The sequence below is a fragment of the Lottia gigantea genome (assembly GCF_000327385.1).
Source record: "Lottia gigantea unplaced genomic scaffold LOTGIsca_2, whole genome shotgun sequence".
Taxonomy (NCBI): domain Eukaryota; kingdom Metazoa; phylum Mollusca; class Gastropoda; family Lottiidae; genus Lottia; species Lottia gigantea.
In genome coordinates this window covers 5013717-5034604 of record NW_008708400.1, presented here as the reverse complement: position 1 = coordinate 5034604, position 20888 = coordinate 5013717, and the positions used below count along the sequence as shown (strand labels likewise).

At 34.7% G+C, this 20888-nt stretch overlaps 3 protein-coding genes across 3 annotated transcripts; 1 reads left to right on the top strand and 2 right to left on the bottom strand.

Moving 5' to 3' along the window:
- Positions 1 to 47: 47 nt before the first annotated feature.
- On the bottom strand, positions 48 to 13248 carry LOTGIDRAFT_152942 (hypothetical protein; the record flags this gene model as incomplete). The annotated part of the gene is made up of 16 exons (XM_009053433.1): positions 48 to 3934; positions 4090 to 4393; positions 4674 to 4841; positions 5630 to 5746; positions 5951 to 7564; positions 7726 to 7812; positions 7880 to 7936; positions 7989 to 8171; positions 8502 to 8593; positions 8804 to 8849; positions 9372 to 9480; positions 9688 to 9848; positions 10031 to 10245; positions 11313 to 11380; positions 11941 to 12109; positions 12840 to 13248. The coding sequence occupies 16 exons, from the start codon at positions 13246 to 13248 to the stop codon at positions 48 to 50; spliced, it is 7686 nt and encodes a 2561-aa protein (XP_009051681.1).
- Positions 13249 to 14080: 832 nt separating this feature from the next.
- Positions 14081 to 16216, top strand: LOTGIDRAFT_228384 (hypothetical protein). Its single transcript, XM_009053432.1, has 4 exons — positions 14081 to 14259; positions 14894 to 14991; positions 15300 to 15483; positions 15854 to 16216. Exons 1-4 carry the CDS (start codon positions 14101 to 14103, stop codon positions 16082 to 16084), a joined length of 672 nt encoding a protein of 223 aa, XP_009051680.1. The 5' UTR covers positions 14081 to 14100; the 3' UTR covers positions 16085 to 16216.
- Positions 16217 to 19646: 3430 nt separating this feature from the next.
- On the bottom strand, positions 19647 to 20833 carry LOTGIDRAFT_152940 (hypothetical protein; the record flags this gene model as incomplete). The annotated part of the gene is made up of 3 exons (XM_009053431.1): positions 19647 to 19876; positions 20229 to 20411; positions 20788 to 20833. 3 exons carry the CDS (start codon positions 20831 to 20833, stop codon positions 19647 to 19649), a joined length of 459 nt encoding a protein of 152 aa, XP_009051679.1.
- Positions 20834 to 20888: the final 55 nt, after the last annotated feature.

Sequence of the window (20888 nt, the reverse complement as noted above, 5' to 3'; positions counted from 1 at the left end):
TCATTTACTGGTCTGTGACGTGCAGACAAATTGTGTAAGAAATGAATTTATCGTGGCTGCATAGAAAGAAGGGCTTGGTTTGCCAACGCTAACAGGTTCTTGGCAGCTTCTTTTTCGGGACTCTGGACAGTGTTCAATGTTCCTTGTTCAACCTTATTTGCAACACTGTCAGTGCCGTTAGAAACTTGATTCTCGGTGATATTAATAGCACCAGAATGATTGTCCACAGTTTGCTCTATGACGGGTTGGGTCTTTTTGATGTCTGAAGCAACACCACTGTCCACGCTTTTCAACACGTGCACATTTGAGATATTGACATCAGATCCTCCACGAGAAGCATCTGTCTGATAGTCTACGGCAGATTCATATTTGATTTCTAGTTTCGGTTTTGTGTCATGCAACGACGAAGACGCTATCGATGAATTTCCACCCTCATCTTTCGCGCTCATTTCTTGATTCATCCGGTAGATCGACGGCGGAAGTTGTGTACTTAAAGGAATTGCAGGCGACGTGATCATTGCTTGGGAGCTGAAACTGTATGGGAATGTCGCCAAAGTACCCTTTGATACGCTTGCTGACACAGGTTGGTCGTCAGTCGATGGCGTAGTCGAAGTCGGTGTTACACCAGTGGGTACAGCCTGCTCACCCGTGTTCGCGCCCGACTGTTGAGACAACAATGAAGCAAACGTAGTCTTTCCACTCATCGTGACTGGTATCTGGCTAGGGTCGCTAGATTGACCTGGGGCACGTACAGTAAGGGTCTGGTTACCAATCTGTATTGTAGCTTGAGGGACTATCTTCAAAACACCATGGTCCACCGTCACGGGTATCCCTTGTGCGGTCATCAACTGTCCACCGATGTTATACAGAAGAAGCTTTTGCTTTTCAGGAGATTCCAAATTGATTTTTTCGCAAGGACCAATACTGGTAACATCCAATCCTTGGGTTGTGATAGATTTTGAAGCATCAGTCGCTTGAGGCGACAAATCAGATTCCGTCAGCTGTAGAATCTTGGTACCAACATTCATCCGCTTATGGTCAGTTTTCTCGCTTGGCCATATCACATGTGGTTTCGGGTCATTTTCCACAATTTTGGTAGGTGTTGCTGATACTATGGTGTTTATTGATTCAACAGCGGACTGGGTCACACTTGTCGAAACTTCAGGCGCTGTGTTTAAAGAAACAAAAGTCTTGGAATTGGATACTACTGGTATTGACTTGTTGATAGATCCACTTGCAGTTTGGGATGAGGCTGGGTTTTGAATCATACCCGGATTTGCCGTAATACCTTTTACCGGCGTTACAAAACGGGGTGATATTATGTTAGTCGAAGCGGGATGGGTAATAGTTTGGATCTGGTGTCTTTGACTAGGTGTCAACTGTCCGACACCGCTGTTTGGAATGGTCACGCTCAATGGCATATGTATGGAAACTGGTAACTTACTCGATGAAGGCGATGAACTTGTTACTGCTGGTGGTTTGGTTACAAATCTGGTAGCTGGTGACAAACCAACTTTATTTCCCGCTACATTTAAATGGAATTGAAGTTGAGACGATGCATTGGGCGTTTGAATAACTGGTCTCACCTGCCTTTGTCCAGGGGAAACCTGAAGCTGTTGAAGAATCTGTTGGCTTACTGTTTGTAGACGAACTACATGATTTGGAGTATTTTGTGTCATCAATACTGGATTGGCTTGAGCTGGGGACTTTCCCTGTGGTAAGTACTGACCAGTAGCCTTGTTTATTGGCGAAGCTACTGAGGTCACGGTAGAGTTTTGCTGAACTCCGTGCTGGTTTGGACTTTTAAGAAGAGCTCCCTGCAATTGCACTGTCTGAACATTTGGTACATTTACTTGGGATCCTTGCTGAACTGCTACATTTCCAGGCTTGGTTTGAAGCTGGACAACCTGGCCGGATGGTAGGATACCTTGTAGTCCAACAAAGTTTTGTGGTAATTGGGCTGTTCCAGGTTGCCCAATAACCTGTAAACCGACAGCCTTTTGTCCAACAGGAACTTGAAGTTTTTGTTGGTCGGCAAGTTGTCTTACTAAATTAGATGCTTGCATGGTCGCCGCGTTCCCTTGATTGACATTTTGGGAGATAATGAAATTGGTGGGTTTTGAAACGGCTACCGGTTGTCCTTGTAAAGTCTTCAGCTGCACTGCCGTAGAACCTGGTGTTAATGCTGGTTGGCTTAATGTGACAGCTGGTCCTGTTCCTAACACTGGTTGGTTCTGGACCTTTTGCAATTGTACTTTCTGGCCTTCTTGGGTAGGTTGCTGTAAGATGAAATAGCTTGCAGGTTGACGAATACCAACTTGGTTTCCTACAGCCGTAACTGTTGTAGTAGTAGTTGGTCTGGTTGCCATTTGAACACTAGCAAATCGCTGCAAGTTGGCAGGCTGTGTAACATTGTTTACATTCAATGATGACCCAACAGTAGCTGTGGTTGATTTAGGCATCTGAAGTATGAAGGATCCACCAGAATTTGAAAGCAGGTTACTAGGAATTTGTAAACCTTGTGGTGTTAAAATGCCTTGAATGAAATTAGGGGATCCCGCTGCTAGATTCTGTGGTACAACCCCCTTGTTTTGTCCTTGTAGAAGAATGGTATTGGTTTCAGGAGTTTTGTTCTGGAGAACAGTTCCTGGTTTTGTAAAAACACCTGCCTGACCAGTAGAAGCACTTGTTAAATTTGTAAAAGGTTTCAATGTAGTCATATTAGAACTTAAAACGGCTGAGTCCAAATGTGTTTTTGATTTTGTGGTCACTGGAATTGGTGCATTGATCATTTGAACTGTTTTGGTGATGTTTTTTCGTGGTTGAATTAAGGGCAAGGTTACCGGAGGTGGGACTTTGATATTTACAGTTGGTAGAGAGGTACTGATGGAGCTTGGAGATGAAGTAATGGATTCTGGTAGTTCAACAGGAACTTGAAGTAATTTGGCAATAACTTTCCTTGCACCTGTGATTTCTGTATTGGATTGAGGGGCAGCTTCTAATGGATCCACAGATGAAACTGTACATGCCGTTGAGTGAACTGTGGTAATTACATTAGTTGATGTTTCAGTTCCAGGTCCTGTTGCATCGGATTTCAAAGCAGCTCTGTTTTCCAGCAATGTCTTCACAGTAACATTTGTGGCATATTTTGGTCCTACAGGTTTTGATGGAGATGTAAGTGAAATCACAGTTTGAGGCATATTAGGAGACAAAGAAGGTGGAGTTATTTGGTTTTGAACAGATAGACAAGGCATGGTTGTTGCAAGGGTGACCTGCCCTAATGAAGCCATTTGTAATACATTCTGAGTTTGAACAACAAATGGTTTTTGTGGTGATACCGTAGAAACCACAGGAGTTAAAGAAGCTACTGTTGGTGTGATCACTAAAGGCCCTTGGGTACTTTGAGAATCAGGTTTCTTTGCGTTGGATATCTGTAAAGGAGCAGCTAATACCAATTGTGTCTCTCCTTTGATATTCTTCTGGATCTTGACTGCTTGGTTTTTGATGAGTTGCTGCAGAAGACCAGCAGGCAAAGCAGATAAACTGGTCACTTGTGGTTTACCCTGAGGTGTTGCAGGTGTAGCTTGTGGTTGATTTGTAATCACGTAATGAATTTTTGATGGTTGAGATGTATTAGGAGCAACTTTCTGGTTTAATTGTTTTGATGTATTGACTAGGGACTGTGGTTGAATGGATTGTTTGGCTAAGAGTTGTTGTATCACAGGATGAGAGGACTGTTTGACTAAGGACACTGGTGCTTGCTGTCTCATATTGGAATAATTGGCATCCATCTTCTGGTTGGCAACTGATAATCGTAAGAGCTGACTAGCTGACTGTGGCTGGTTTGTTAAAGATGGACGTATGGCTATAGTATGACCCAAGGATGTTGACTGTATTGTAAGTGATTGAGAAGCTACTTGTTCACCAATTGTCACTGAAAAGAAAAAGAACAATAAGTAAATTTAATGAAAATGGTTCTATAAAATGTGATAGATTATGGTACACATGATCCTGTCTACTAGCATGTCCTCGAGTCCTATTCCTGGATTGTCAGTACAAAGTAGAGAAAGATGATTTATCTGGTCTTACCTGGAGTCTGCCTATGTAAGATATTTGGGACATGAGTAGTAATAGCTGGTTCTTCTTTCTTAATGACCTTTTTCTTCTTCAACAGAGACTCCTCACTGTTGTTAGGAATGACTCTTCGTTTTCTCAATCTACCTCTGGAACTATATTCAATATCATCATCTGCTATATCAGTTGGTTCTTCTTTGATATCCAACTCTCCTGTTTTGGATTTTTGGTCAGATCTTTTAGCAGGTGATTCTTCAGCTTCATTTTCTTCATTTTCAGACACATCAGTATTAGTTCTACTTTCTGATTCTTCCCATTTCTAAAAGAAATTGACCATTAAAATCCCAGGTCCTGTTTTTCAAAAACATTTACATATAGATATTGCCCACACTTATGATAATGGGGCCCTGTAACTTGCAAATAAATGATTCGTTGAGGACAAGTATATCAATTTGTTACATAATGACTGTTAGATTACCATTAACTTCTAACATGAATATGACATTTCTACGCCTCATGGAATCAAGATCAACATCAAAAAAGCAGAATATTATAGAAATCAACTTGAGTACAGTGTAAGTAAATGTTTAATTTGATACCTCAGCAACAACTTCTTCATATTCTTCAAATTCCTTCCGAATTTTAACTCTGGCTTTTCTCATGGCAGCATTCAGTTTTGATTCCCAAGGTTCCAGTTCAGACAGCAGGAATGCTAGCCGTTCATGTAATTCTACAATACACTTCTTTCTAGCTGCTGGTTGTACAACCTGAAAGATCAGAATATGTTTTCCAATATAAATACTGCATAGATATCTGAATATTAAAACATAGCTTGTCAGGCAAGGTAATATACGCCCACTGGCAGCTTTGATTTTGAATAAAAATATTCAGCAGTACTAAACTAAATAACTCACACTAAATATTTTTCAATTCTTCTGATTTTCAACAGGGTTCATCCTTAAGTGATTATGAACATTTACACCAAGTTTCATCAAAATCTGTCAATTATTGTCCCTTCTAGAGTGTTTACAATTTAAAATTGAACGCATTTTGAAGAACAAGGGCAATAATTCATATAAAATATTTTTCGATTTATCGATTTCCAATAGGGTTCATCCATCCTTGGGTGATAATAAACAATTTCAGCAAATTTTGTCAAAATCTGTAAAGAATTGTGACTCGTAGAGTGTTTACAAGCTAAAATTCGAAGAACAACGGCAAAAACTCATATTAAATATTTTTCGATTTTATCGATTTTCGATAGGCTTCATCCTTGGGTGATAATAAACGATTTCAGCAAGTTTCGTCAGAATTGTGACTTGTAGAGTGTTTATGAGCAATTGTGGACGGATGGACGGACGGACGGACGAACGGACCGACGGATGGACATGGGTGACGGCAAAGTACGCTCAACATTTCATGTGGGCGTATAAAAATTGGAATTAAAGGGTAGCCTAAGAAAATGGGAAAATGAGCAAACATTCACGTAACTGAAAATCAAAAATGCAAAGTGAAGTAAATAATCAAGCACAGTCACAGACGGACAGTTGCTTACCTTTTCTTTGTTTCCTCTCTTGATGACAATGGGTTCTTGTTCAGCAAACTTATCAACCAGTTTTCTCAAATCATCCACATTATCACAAATCATCTTAAATGATCCTAGTTCTGGCTCCTGTGAAAAAAAAAGATAAAAGATGTATACTTTATTGGTTTTGATCATGTAATGTAAGCAAAGGAGAATGCTTAAAATTGCACCTATTTACTAACTAAGTTTACTAAATCTGCTAATAGCAAAAAACAACACGTTGTCAAGTAGCATATATACAGATTGATGTTATTTATAGTCCTCAAATATTAATCAATTGAATCAACTTACCAATTCTTCTTCAGATTCTTCTTCAATTTCTTCCTCCTTTTTGATATCATTTTCCTTTTTCACCTCAGCATCAGTCTCCATCTTGAATTCTTCTTTAATATAATCTGGTTCCTTTTTTACACCTTGCTGATCCCCTCTAACCTCAGAATTATTTTCAATCTTGAATTCTTCCTGAATATCTTTTGGTTCCTTTTTCACATCTTGCTGATCCAATTTCATCTCAGTATCAGACTCCATCTTGAATTCTTCCTTAAAATCTTTTGGTTCCTTTTTCACTTCACTTATCACTTCTGGCTTCTGATAAGTGTCAGTTAACTGAACTTCATTTCTAAATGACTCCTGACATACTTCCTCTTTCAAACTTGATATTTCTGGTTGCTGATCTTCCCTTTCAATCTTCACCTCACTCTTCAATTCTGAAGTCAATTTTTGTGCAGGATCTGCTTCACTTTTTGTATCAGTCTTAACTTCTGCTGTCTTCTCTTCTCCAATACATTGAGTTATATGCCCTTTATCCTTTTGTTCAGCTTGCCCTATTTCCTGAACAGGATCCTGAGATAAGTGATCTTCATTATTGACTCCAGTTTCCAACCCTTCTGACTGCAGTGACTTCTGAGACTTTGAGGTTTCTGCAGGCACCATAGAACCCAGAGAAAACTTTACATCTTCCATTCGAGTTTCTGTTTGAGACTTAGAATTTCTGGAAACTGTTTCCAACGACAAATCCTTATTATGATTCTCATTCATATCACAGCTTGTATAACTGGATGATTGGGACTCCATTGTTTTACAGTTATCCAGTCCTACATTGTCACTAACTGCCTTTTTTTGCATCATATCTTTAACTGCAGGTGAAACTTCTCTTTGAGAATTGTCTAAATCATTGTTCACTTTTTCCGCATTGTTTGGAATATTATGCTTATCAATATCACTACTTGGAGATTTAGATGTATCTGTTTGCCCAGAAGATCTGTCAACAGTTGGGTCTTGTTTGGAATGATCAAGAGTGTCTTTATTTTCAGTGTTCACCAAGTTTGAATCAGGAACTATTTGATGGACACAATCTGTAGCACTTTGGGAACTGTCATTGTCTTTTGTTGGAGCGCTATTTTGGGCATTTTGACTTTTGCTAATTTGGGAATCATTCAAAGAACTATCAGGGCTAATTTTCTCAGCACCTGATTTGATAGATTCACGATCCTCACTTAGACGATCATCAATGGCACATTCGGTTAGACTTGAGCAGGTGCTCTCATCCATAAAGTCACTTTCTGTCACTGAATCATTATCATTTACAGTTTCCACAAGGCGTCTGGAGCGTTTCCGTCTTCCATTTGTTCTTTTCTTCCGTGAGTTGGTCATAGAGGGTGTTGTACTGTCATTACTAGTTTCATCTAGAAACAAAGGTGTCCTACATGAAGCACGAGTGGCCCTTGCACGATGTCCTAAGAAAGAAACAGGGAAGGAGGTACTATCATTACTTGTATCGTCAAAATTACTAAGGTTACGTTTTGATGCTGATGATTTCACTGAACTATTGTTATTTGAATTACAGCTTTCTTCACTTTGTCCTCTACGTGACCTTCTTAAATTGGCTGACTCAGGTGTCTGGTTCTAAAAAGAAAGAAATTAGACAATTTATTAAGACCTTTGTATGCCTTCTTACATCATAGTTTATGAAAGTGAATGGGATTTAAATCTTGCCCAATGGACAAGATTTTTTTTATGGTGTGATAGTCACAAAACCTGACACCAAGTAATTTGAATACACATACCCTGCTGCTTTGACGTGAATTGACTGGCGTGGATTTCTTGGACGGAGTTTCAAGTTTACTTTTTTTAGGTGAAGGTGGTATTTCTTCCTAAAAAGAAGAATTATTTATTTAAACATTATTACATTACATGATAATTCAGGGGAAATAACTCTACCTTACATTCACCCAGAACACCATCCAACATTAAACAGACTTTTATGTTGTTTAAATTCTGTAAATATGTAAAAATAAAAAAAATAAAAACATAACAAATTTAAAGTTACCTCCTCTTCTTCACTAAAATCTGGTTCTGGGAATGGTTCCTGTTTATAAATACGTAGGTCGGCACCACAGAATTGTGGGAAGTGTATATATGAATTACCCTTAGTATCATAACCAATCAGATATTCATGTTGTTCTGGTAATGGTTGTCGTTCTATTGCATCACGTAATGATTCTTGGGTTTCCTGGAACAAAAATCCAAAAAATTGAAATGGGTAAGCAAGTGAAGAAAAGGCTTAGTAAGAAGCTAATTTTCAGCTTATTTCAAGGTTGTCATAATCAGAGTAATTTATTTGAAGCACATTTCACCGTAACTACATACAGGTAAAAGAGGAAAATACCTTAAGATCAGGATTTTTTGGGCACCTCCAACCTCCAAATTCAATTCCGAATGAGAAAAACTTATTGTTGTGCTTAATCGAATTGAAATTGAGACAAATTTTAGAATATCAAATAAAATCAATATTTCATTCACATGCCAACTATAAAACAGAGATGTGGGTCTTTATACTTACCAAACAATTATCACATAGACTTTTAACAATCCATATTCTACGATAGTACGACAGTTCATGAAATTTCCTTTTATCTAATGGATTTTTCTTGCCTAGAGAAAATAATACATTCATTTATTCAGAATATATAATTAGAGCATGTATATGTCTGTTCATTTTCTAATAATAAATATAACTAAATTGTATTTAAATATACAAAAGCTTACAAAAAACCCTACCACCTAGCAGTGTTTATGAAAATATGTAAGAGAGTGCCCAGTTTTAACTCTCATATTTGATGACCAACATCAATTCAAACTTACCAATAACATCAAAGAAGAAAGAATCAATTCCTAATTTAGCACTAGTCTAAAATAAATAAAAATAAAGAAAATACAGTTATAAACAAGAATCAGCCAATGAAGGTTCAGGAATTGAGTTTTGCAACCGACTTTTCAGCTGGAAGAGTGAGGAAATTTTGTCACGAAATGGAGGACATAAATCAAGGACAATCTCTCTCTTTTCACTTTCATCCATCTTTTCTATCTTAAATATGTAAAACCCGAAGAGCAAACGATTTCTTGTTCCAACTGCATGACTAACAATCATGCACTATCCAGAGTTCCAACCAAATAGTTCCAATTAGGCAAATAAGCAGATATTAACCACATGTGAGTGCACAAAAATATAAACTGTGTTTATCATGAACACACAAAATATGAAGTGACAGAGGAATATTTCTGTAGCAAGTGAGCTTGCCATCGGCTAGGTGATAAGGTGCTGTGGGTTTCAAGGTAAGAAAAATTCTAATGCCAACTCTTTCCTGAGTCAGACTTGTGTCAGCTTTCAACCCCTATCACAAAATATAAAACTTAAAATTATTTTGTATACCTTATAGGCATCTCCACCGTTATCACTAAGGCACTTATACCATTGAGTTAATCTACCATGTAATAAATTATGCCATGCAGCATAGGGCATGACACCAGTATTACCCAATCTACAATAGATTTTCACAAAATAAAGAAAAAACCAAAAAAAACCTAGACATACAGATCGTATGAGTAGTCATTTTTATTTCATGAGAGAAGACTTGAATATCAGATTTTCATTTTGATAAGTCATACAGATAGCTGAATTTGAACTCTATCAAGCTAGTAAAGCAAACATGCAGAACTATATCTGCTTGAAATTATAAACTACATACTTTGTTCGTTGATGAGGTGTACTAAGGAGTGTAGACATTACAGCTTGAATACACGAACTCTGTCTTGGCATAGCAAACCCTCGCTCTAATTCAAACTGGGCAATTTCACCAACATTTAATGGATCTTGGCATAGAAACAGAAAATGACCTATTTGTGGTAACTGAAATAAAAAATTTTTTTGAAATTATTTGAGTTCAAAAACATTAGACAATGAATTAAAACAAATATTATAAAGCTATATGAGCTTAGAACTAAATTTTGGAGATTGCATGTAAGCAAGTCTTATACCAAAAAACTGATATAAGATGAGAAACTGGCAAAAAAAAAACACTCATAATATACCTCCCACAAGTGATACATCTGCGATTTGATAGGTTCTTGTAATAATGTATTCTCCCATTCAATTTGTTCCTGTATCAAGGCCTCGTTTGCTGCCTTACGATCTAAAATCTGTTGCCGTCGGCTTTCTTTATCTCGCTGAGCCTCCTCTTGACGAAGTTGACTCAATAAAGCTGAAGTGTCTCTTTGATATGTAGATTTTACTCTTCTTCTCATTGCTGTGAAATATATAATAAAAGTATTGAATAATTACTTGAGACACCTGGAATATTGACACAAAGAGGAAAATCATCTAAAATATATTTTTTTTTCCTCATTGTAACATAATAAGATAGCTTGCAAGGCAAGGTAATATACGCCCACTGGCAGCTTTGATTTTGAATAAAAATATTTAGCAGTACAGTAACAATCACCAGTATGAAATATTCAACCTTCAGTCATACACTTCTTTTGAACTCTTTAGGGCAATACTGAAAAATATTGATCAATTTTTAGCTCGTGAAAACTCTAGAAGGCAAATATTCAATCTTCAGCGCAGGACTGAACAATGAAACAAGTTTTGTCAAAATCCAGTAAGAATCATGTCTTTTAGTGTTTAAGAGCTAAATTTGAAAGCGTTTTCCAGAACTCATACTAAATATTTTTCAATTCTTCTGATTTTCAATAGGGTTCATCCTTGGGTGATAACAAACATTCACATCAAGTTTCATCAAAATCTGTCAACAATTGTGCCTTTTTGAGTGATTACGAGCTAAAAATTGAACGCGTTTCCAATAGCAAGGGCAATAACTCATACTAATTATATTTTGATTTTTCTGATTTTCAATAGGGTTTATCCTTGGGTGATAACAAACACTCATTCCAAGTTTCATCAAAAAACATCAAGAATTGTGTCTTGTAGAGTGTCTACGAGCAATTGTGGAGGGACGGACAGACAGATGGACTGACAGACGGACTCTGTTCCACTACACATTTTGGCTAGTGCCACTGGTAAATATTGGGCTTATACCCTTGTGTAAAAACCTAATACCACTCTACACCTGGGTTTGTCCCCTCAAGAAATCTATAGGGGCCTATAGCTAATCCTGCTTATTTGGAGCATTCATTATACCACAAAGTTTTTTACATACTTGGCCAAAATTTTACTCAAATTTGAAGCAGCTATTGCCTATTACAGATTACAACAAAGAAAATAAAATATATCAATCTATTTCTTTTGGCAATATGTTTCTGGCATCATATTAATCTTACACTATGCTTATCATAAGGGAATTAGTTACTGTACCTGAGGAAAATGATTCTTCTACTTTACCACCAGATGTGGCTGTAACACTTGTTTTCTCTCTTAGCTCTCTATAATCAACACATATTATCATATGAATTAGATAGAAAACAATACATAAATAAAGTTTAATATTCCAGACAGCCTGTGTATCAAAATGATATTTCAAAAGGTTATAATAATTTGTTGACATGACCATAAGACTTATTACTGGTACTAGTTCTAGTAAAGCATGCACAACCTGCAAGAAAATATGGTTTGTTTTTGTAAGATTTATCACCTCTTTTTTGATAATGATAGATGATAAAAAACAGAACTTGTATTGTCAAGCAAAAGTATTTGTGCACATTCAGGAACTTAAAACAAAAACACAAGCAATCCATTTTAAGTTTGGGTAGTTTTCAAGTATTAAAGAACACAATATCATTCATCTTCACAATGTCAAGCTATCACAAACTGCACACTTATATGTTGACTGCAATAGTCACCTTTCTTGTATCATGGAAGTTTGTAAATGAAAAGATTTGATTTGATTGTACGTAGCGAATACAGCCAATCAGAGGCCTCTACAGAAAGTCTGAAAACGCAAATAGCTTGACATTGTGAAGATGAATATATCAGTATGTTTTACCTTGAAAGTAAAGCTAATTTCTGTTCCAACATCATCTCAAGTCTCTGTCCACGTTTAGAAATAAAATGATCAGGACCATTATAACGGTAACAATTCTCTAACATAACACGAAAATCCGTAACAAACTGAGTTATATTCTCATATAATCCATCAACAAACTTCTCTTTCACTGTAATGGAAGATTGAAAGTATGAATTGAAAATACAAGAATGAATGAATAAAGGAATGAAAGAAAGGTTGAAATAATAAATGAATGAATGGACTGATGAGCTAAAAGTAAATCAATAAACATTTCTATCTTTGCATATGGGGCTACACCCATGCCGCAATAAGTATTAACTCAGTGCTTGCTCGCTAACCTGAATGCCTAGGGTTGAATCAAGATGACGACATAGGTCAAGATATACTTTCACATTTTTAAACCTCTTGTCAGGGATGCAATTAGGAAGGACTGACATAGAAAAAAAGCGTCAAATCATTCAGAGGAGATAATTAACTTATTTATCATTATAGGCTACCGGTAGTGCATGCCAAAGACCTCTTGTTAATTGCATAGCATTGCCTGTCTTCATCACTATTAGAAAAATCAGGCGCAGAAACAGCTAGTAGGCTACAGTAGAGTAGGCCAATTTCAATATCACCAAATAAACATGATGTGGATTAAGACAATTAGCTACTTGATCAGATTCCAAACACACTTTAATTAGTGTTATGAAGTGTAATCAACAACCTCTCAGGTAAGGATAAATATAGTAACAGAAGGCATCCCCATCTATTTCTTGGGAATTCCCTTCAAACTGCTTAATCACAATATTATTGTATGAAATTCAGTATGCCATAAATTTCAATGTGAAAATGATGAATGGGATTTAGTTTAGAGTCGGTAGCATTATACTTACTTCTCTTTAACCACATAGGGTTATCAACAATATCATAATAATCGGATGTATCAGAGTGACTATCGTCCACAGCATTCATAAATGCCCAGTTGAAAGCTTTGTTATTATCGGACATCAGCTCCCGTAGAATTCGGTATCCCTGCTGTAGTTCGGGAGATAAAGATTTCATAATTGGATCATCTTTCTTTGAACTTATACGAGTTTCGGAAGGCATTTTACCAGTTTTGTTGACAGGGTCGGGAGTTGTGGGTCTTGATCCATCCTGACTGTCGGGAACATTGACCTTTGATTCTGGATCAGATGGGATGTTGGCCGAATCTTGTTCTAAATTTAGCCCTGACTCTACAAATGATGTTCCAACTTGGATTGGGCTGTCCTCAAGATTTGGTAATATTTCAGGGTCAGCCATTTTATTGTTCTCTCCTGAAATATCTTTTCTCAAGACATTTCCAAAAGGTTTCAAAACGTTTTACTTATTGTGATAAACAATCAATATACGATCAGAATAAAAACAAATTTGTGTAAATTCTGTTTGTTCTTATTATTGAAATCATATTCATATTGAACTCTGTTGAAAATATTGAAAATGATAAGACACACATATTGTCTTCCAATTTATCAGCACAAGGTTCCTTGGTCTCGGCGAAAGTCTTTCTAATTCATGAATCCATCACCTGAAATAATCTGCTTCCATTCAAGTTGAAAATCTCACCGTTTAGCCATTAAGTGGAATAAAAACACCATCACACCTGACATAACGAACCATTTACATTCACATTGCACTGCCTAAATTTCAGCGCAGGGATTTTATTGGACATTTTTGCGTTCTCACTCAAGGACTTGTTCGGTCATATTTTGGTTCAGAATGTCTTTGGTTATGCATGAAATGATTTTGTCAATCTAAACCATAAACTAAATTGCTTCTAAGTTTGGCTTTGTTTGTTTTCTTTGAGCAAACATTTAGTCCTATTTTCTACGAGTGTCCATATATGCAAATTAAGAGTGAAATGTCAGCCTCTATTCCAAAACGAGACTGTTGTCCACGCGCACCTGCTCAATATTTCAAATGTTTTCCATCAAATGCAATTTTTTGAACAGGAATTTCATTTTTGGTTTCAACAAATTTGTGAGTTTCAAGTTATAAATTAAAATTATAAATTTAAAGAAATGCAAATTTTGTCGGAATATAACGACGACGCTAACTGGGTCAGGGTCGAGATTTTTAAGGTCACAAGGTGTTGTACTTCCGGAGGTCACTGCAATGGCGGTGTGGTGGAGAATTGTGACACTGTCACTAACATTATTAGTCAAATTAGTTGCAACAGCTGAAGTTGATTTGACGTTAGAGGTGTCGGCGGGCCAAGAAGAATGTCTATTTCAATTTATTAAGAAACCGTCCAATTTAGAAGTCGAATATCAGGTACATCAAGCGATGTTTTAGCCGTTGTTACGTGCTCCATATCAATGACAATGATTCATGAAGAATCGTGAATGCTTTATAGTGTCAGTGTCAATTTTCTTTTAACTTTATAACTACGGTGACTTTCGTTATGTATTTCTTATGGCGAAACTTGTCACAATTATTGATGCAGATCTAAATAAGTTTATATTTTATTTGATAGCCTTTCTATCGTTGACTTATCTGTTATCACTCTCAGTTTCTGAAGAAGACATGGTCGATCAAATTTACTTTCCCAGTATTTCTAATAATTGTAAAATTAAGTCAAGTGGGATTTTGCAAAATGCAGGCAAGAACAGAAATCCATATACCCAGCATTGGTATTTGGTGCAATTCTGGTACAGATCATAGATAAGCTTACTCTCCAGTCTGCAGTCTGGTCTTCAACACTAATCAGAATTACATCAATTTCACTCAGTTGGACTTTTTTTTATAGATGTATGTCTGTTTTGACACTCTTTTCTCTAGTTCTCTGCTGTTTTATACGAACAGGAGAGTCTTGGTTGTACCCCCTTAGAGTCAGAGTCCTTGAGTCTCCACTGTAAGTCTTTGAAATTATTTGAAGAATAATCTTGTTTCTTTTCTCATATTACAGGTGATAGAAGGAGGAGATTTAGATGTAGATTTCTCTATAATATCGCCTAATGGACAAAGATTGGCCCATGATCTTAGAAAATCTGAAAATGTACATAAGTAAGTCGTTTGATGTTTTTTTTTTGTACAATACTTAGATAACATTAAAGGCTTTATAGTCCAGTTTGAAGTGTATAGGTTAGAAATCCTTCACACTTATTGCTATCCAATCTTGCTTGGAACTTGATATTGTCCCATTATTAGTTCGTTTATGAGGATTCCTAGTCGGATTCAGTCAAAGGGTTGGATAATCCCAGCTAAAAGTATATGTGGCACCGATTGCCTTTTAGAAAATTAATGTGTAGGTGTGCCAATAATATGTGATCCTCTGAGATATATAACTTTGATATATAACACATTTATTTCAGAGTGGAGGTGAAAGTGCCTGGAGCCTATCGATTTTGTATGGATAATTCTTTTAGTAGATTTACACATAAAGTTGTATTTTTCGAATTATTAACTGAAGATGATGAGGATGAAGATGATAAAGATTGGGATTTAGAGAAAGATGAAATTGCTGAATATATTGACATGACTATAGAAGATTTAAAGGTATTTTGGGTTTTTTTTTATGCTGTTTCAAGTTTGAAGATCCATAGCTTAAGGGACATGTTCGCCATCTGTTTGATCCTACCTTAGTCTCAGAAACATATATTATTTTTAGCTAAGCTGATCAATAATAGTGTTCACAGCTCACCATGGAATTTGAGCCTTTAAATCCATGTATGTCCAGAATTATCCACGTTTAAAAGTTAGAATGACGACTTCCCTTTTCTTGATACTCTGCCATATATAGAAAAGACATGTATAGCAAGTTTTTATAGGTTTGAAGACTATTACCTATATCAACTCGTGATCATGCCCTTTCAAATGTGTTTCCAAATTTTTTCTAATATTACATAACATTTACTTTTCATTTCAGACACTGATAGGAACAGTGAAATCAAATTTAGAGAAAACATCCCAGATTCAAAGTATTTTACGAGTGTATGAGTCTCGTGATCGAAGTCAGATGGAACATAATTATGAACGTGTAAATTTCATGTCAGGTGTTCAAGTTTTTATAATGTTATCTGTTGGCATTACTCAGGTATTAATGATCCGTAATTTATTTACTGAAAAATACAGTACTGGAACTAAAACACATACGTGATTTCATGAGTTTTAGATTATCACCATTAGTGCTCTTTTTATCTCCCTTCCTTTGTTATTGTTTTGCTATGGTATGGTATGGTGTGCAGAAAATGTTTTGTAATTCAACAATGATACAACAATGATTTATATGAATAAGTTGTAAATTTTAGCCTTATGTATAGATCAAACATAATTTATAAATAATTTTTATTTCCATATTATAATAGTCCTCAGTTATTTTGCCTCTTAAAGATTGAAATTTGGCACATTTCTCAAAACTTAAAACTATCAAAGATTCATTATCTGCCTGTGACCAATCTTGCCATCAACAAGAAATTCTGAGATTCAGGCCAAAAAAGCTCAAATGTAAGTGAACCAATTAATATTCATATAATTCCTTCGTCAAAATTGATCTCAAGACTTTGGTGCATCTGATTAATCAGATTAATCTCAAGTTTAGTTTCTAAACTAGCTTTTGTTTTTGAACTTGCACTGTTAATAGTTTTCGAACTGTGTAAATATTGATATGTTCTAACACTGGGTTGGGACACTGTCTTATTGTAATAGTGGAATGGTTCAGTTGGTAGCGAGTTGATTTGTCGTCTGCTATGTGATTAGGTTCCGAGTGTTGATTTTGTATTGGACTGAATTTAATAATTTCTTTCTTTCTTTTTCTTGAACACAAGATCCTTGATGGGTATATTCTGATAATTTATTTTCTCCTTAAAGTTATGGACTAATCAACTCAAAGTCTTATTAAAAGAAATAAATTACTCAGTTATTATCATCTTAATTTCATTAAACATATTTATATTCTTGAAAAGGTTTCTTGAAATGAAAAGTATAAGAAAAACAAGAAACCAAATACGTGTATACGAAAAATATCTATGCAATTAATGTATTCTTTCCTTGTACCTTTTATATTTATGTCCATATTATTATTATTGTCACAATATCTTTCAACATTATTAACTATATAGATATTTTTATTAATTTGTTGTTCTTTTATTCAAAACACCCAATGTCTAATTATCTAATATCATTTTGATCAAAATGAATTTTTAATTTTTTTTTCTGTGGAAGACTGAGCTTGATGTAGAAATAGGAAACCAGAAGAAAATGACATCAACTATCTAACATCTGGCTCTAATCAGATTTGGGAACTGTTATCATTATTTAAGAATTAAAACTGCATAATAATTATAATATTTGTTATCCATTATATGTTAATTTTTATTTATTGGACTGTTGGAAGTAAATTATTAATATCATTGCATCAGGTGTCAATATTTGATGTACAGTTTACGTAATATTTTTCCATAGAAGATGGTTGACATTTTTACCCTGTCAATCAATATTTTCTTGTATTGGTGTATACATCTTATTATGATTTATAAAAATCAAAAAAGGCATTTTCAAAAACCAAATCTTGACCAATTATTTATTTAATCAAAATTTGTGTACTATAAAGACTATAAGACACTTTGGTGATATTGGTGTTCAAGCTTGAAGATAAAAGCTTAGTTGTAGATAAAGTTATATTTTGGATTACCTAATATTGAATAATTAACAATATATTCAGTTATATAGGATTAAATGCCAGCCAGTCTACCTTAATGACATTTGACATACCTATACCAGGGGATAATTTTGGATGTAATATACTTATAAATTAATAAGTGCATCACGTATAATGTTCTTTAGTATCAAATACATATGTATTCTACTAATGGTTTTATCAGATATTTATAGATCAAATTCATCATATCCTCATATGGCTATGTGTTTTAATTGAATGATTTGTAAAATTCTGTTTATGATATGAGCTATATTTTATTATTTTGCTATGGTATATTTTATTGTTAATTACCTGTTTAAGTATTAATCATTAATTACTGCCCTTAGATCAAAACCATTCATCGAAATCCCTTAATTTATTAATCATAAAAATTCTAATTTAATGGAATCTTTATTTTTCTTTCAATGACATTGGGTTGATTTTGTTTCCATTTACATAATAAAAAGTTGATTTAGGTGAATGTCATAAGTTTTATTGATTCTTTGATTCTTGACTTTGCTCTGGATTGGGCTTTAGCCTACCCTCTTTCAATTCTGCATAGTGATGTGAACAACGTCAAGGTCAGCCCACCTGAAAATTAGTAACAAGGAGAAACTGTGTTGAAAAAAAGATAACTTCGAAATCTGACCACTGGAGAAAAACAATTGTCAAAGTAGGTTACCTCAGCTTCCTAGTCAATATGGAAAAAAAAAATAGAAGTCATATATAACAAATGTTTAATTATAAAATCTTATACTAAAATAATTTGTACAGAAAATATATCAACATAATTTCAATCTACCTGTATTTGAAGATGCCTATTTTAAAAATAAATAAAATTGGATGAAGGTTAACACTTTGCACAGTATTTTCTCTCAATCCGAGACTTGAAAATTAAAACTTTCAAAGCATAAAATAAAGTCATTTAAATTCAACAGAACTGTGAATTTTTTCTCAGTTTACTTTATTTCCTACAAATAACAAGTATCATTGAACAACAAAGACTTATATAGCTAGCTTACCTTTCCTACTATTAATAAAAACTTTATATAGTTGACTATATGGATATCATGGATATGCAACATTCAAATTGGTACTACAAACAATAGAAACTCTAATAAGTAAAAATATTCCTGATTTTTATAAGCATAATTCATTGTTAATCTGACTATTGCTATAGATCTGAATGTTTCAAACCTTTCATTGTTAAAAAAAAAAATTAAATCAAAAATCATTTAAGAAAATTAAATAAAATATAGGATGACTAAATAAAATTTGACACAAAGAACTGTCAATTCTGAATCATAAAAATTTACTTCCCTTCAACTACAAACCAATGTGTTTTTCAATGTGTTGTCTTAATACAACAGGAATTTTTATGGGTTGACTAGCATAATATTCCTTTCTTACAAATATAATTAGTTAAGAATGAATCTGTTGCCCACAGAATAAAAGAAAGAAACACAATACAACGAGCTGTATTTTGATTAGATTGTTTGATCGTAGCTTACCCTTACTCCTAACAAGACTAAATTTACTACTCTCTAAGCACACAAATATCAATAACAAATTAATAACAATATATCACAGATTACATGCATATCAATAATTAGTAAAACAGAAATAAGAATAAAGTCATACATCTGGAATAACTTTTTCTGTCCTTTTATTGGAAACACAAAATTTCCAGGGAAATAACCTATTGAATTTATGTAGCTCTGCTACACAAAAACCAACACCATTGATAATGCTTCAGAAACAGCATTATTTGAAGGCAGTAAATAACTAGGCTAATAATATCAATATTTGCAACATTTGGGCACAATATAAATCTGATTTACACAGTGTTCACACACTCAAAAGTACTCCAACTACCTACTATAGTGGACTGGTCCTGTTCTTTACAAGTTATGAATTGTCTTCATATGTCCTAGGATACCAGTACCTTTGTTCTTTGAATCTAGTCTCCTATATCTGATATCTTGATCATCACAACCTAAGATTCCCAGTAGAACATCACATATCAGAAATCTATTTCACCATGAAAATATCTATCAGAAAGTCTTGCAAATCCAATGTAGATTTCCCCTGTCTCTGTCACCTTCACCCTATAGGTCACAGCTGTTTTACTCTGTCCTTTAGGAAACTCGGCATGTCCTGTTTCTAAATCAAACTTCCAACTATGCCAAGGACATTTTACACACAGATTTCCATTTGGTAGTTCCTCTATATCACCTAGATGTAGTGGACCACCTGTAAATGAAGTCAAGTGAAAAATATTGAATGTTCTACTCTAAAATATTTATGAGTTTATGAAATGCTTTAACAAATGTTTTAGATAAGACATTAATCATTTGATTTTGGATTGATTCCACTAAAATTAATCCACTCCTTTTTGTGATCTCAATGAAAACAAAGCTGTAGTGCAATAGAAATCTAAATGAAGCAAAGGGGGGTGTGGGTTAATCTAAAATACATAATTTAAAAAAGCACTTCTTAAGTTGGCACTGTTAAAAGCTGGAAATCAAACTAATTGGATAAGAAAATAATTCATAAAGAATGGCAGAGTTTACCAATTTGAAAATAAGGACAATTTGAAATTTACCTGCATGTGGACATTTGTCTTTGACAGCATAAACATTGTTTCCATGACGAAATAAAGCAACTTTTTCTTCATTACATTCCACTAAATGACCATTTTTCTCATTATTATTTAGCAGACCCTTGGTATTGATGACAGCTGTCGTATGTTTACATTTTTGTGTTACATCAGACCAATCAAATAAATCTGAAATAACAATATAACTTCCATGATAGAGAGATAAGAACTGAATTAACCGAGTACTAAGTGGCCTGGAAATGATGGTACAAATTTAGAGTGGGATAAATGTTGAGTTTATTATGTTCCAATTACTTTTATGATATTGGCCAATTTCAGAGTCCAAATTATGTAGCTATGTCGATTCTAAGAAGAAATGCCAAACCAGTTCCAATGACAACAAGTGAAGTGCTTCAAAATCAACTACCAGTGCCAGTAATGAAATAGTAACATAGTGACAGTGGTATTGGTATTTTTTCACACCCCTTTTCATCTAAGGCACAAGTGATTAATACAGTTCACTAATTTCATAAACATCTTCTTATAAAACTTTTAATGTAGTTACCATCAAAGTAAATGCCATAGGCTGGCAAGAATATAACATCCTGCATATTGATTGTCTAAAACTTTCTTCTCAAATTGATCTTGAACTTGTTTGAGTTGAGG

Bases quoted from the DNA above. Each gene is read 5' to 3' on its own strand.
- LOTGIDRAFT_228384 (XM_009053432.1), top strand. From the start codon at position 14,101: ATGGCGGTGTGGTGGAGAATTGTGACACTGTCACTAACATTATTAGTC. The intron at 14,260-14,893 runs GTACATCAAGCG...CTCATATTACAG, and splicing joins ATTTAGAAGTCGAATATCAG to GTGATAGAAGGAGGAGATTT. The intron at 15,484-15,853 runs GTATTTTGGGTT...TTTTCATTTCAG, and splicing joins TGACTATAGAAGATTTAAAG to ACACTGATAGGAACAGTGAA.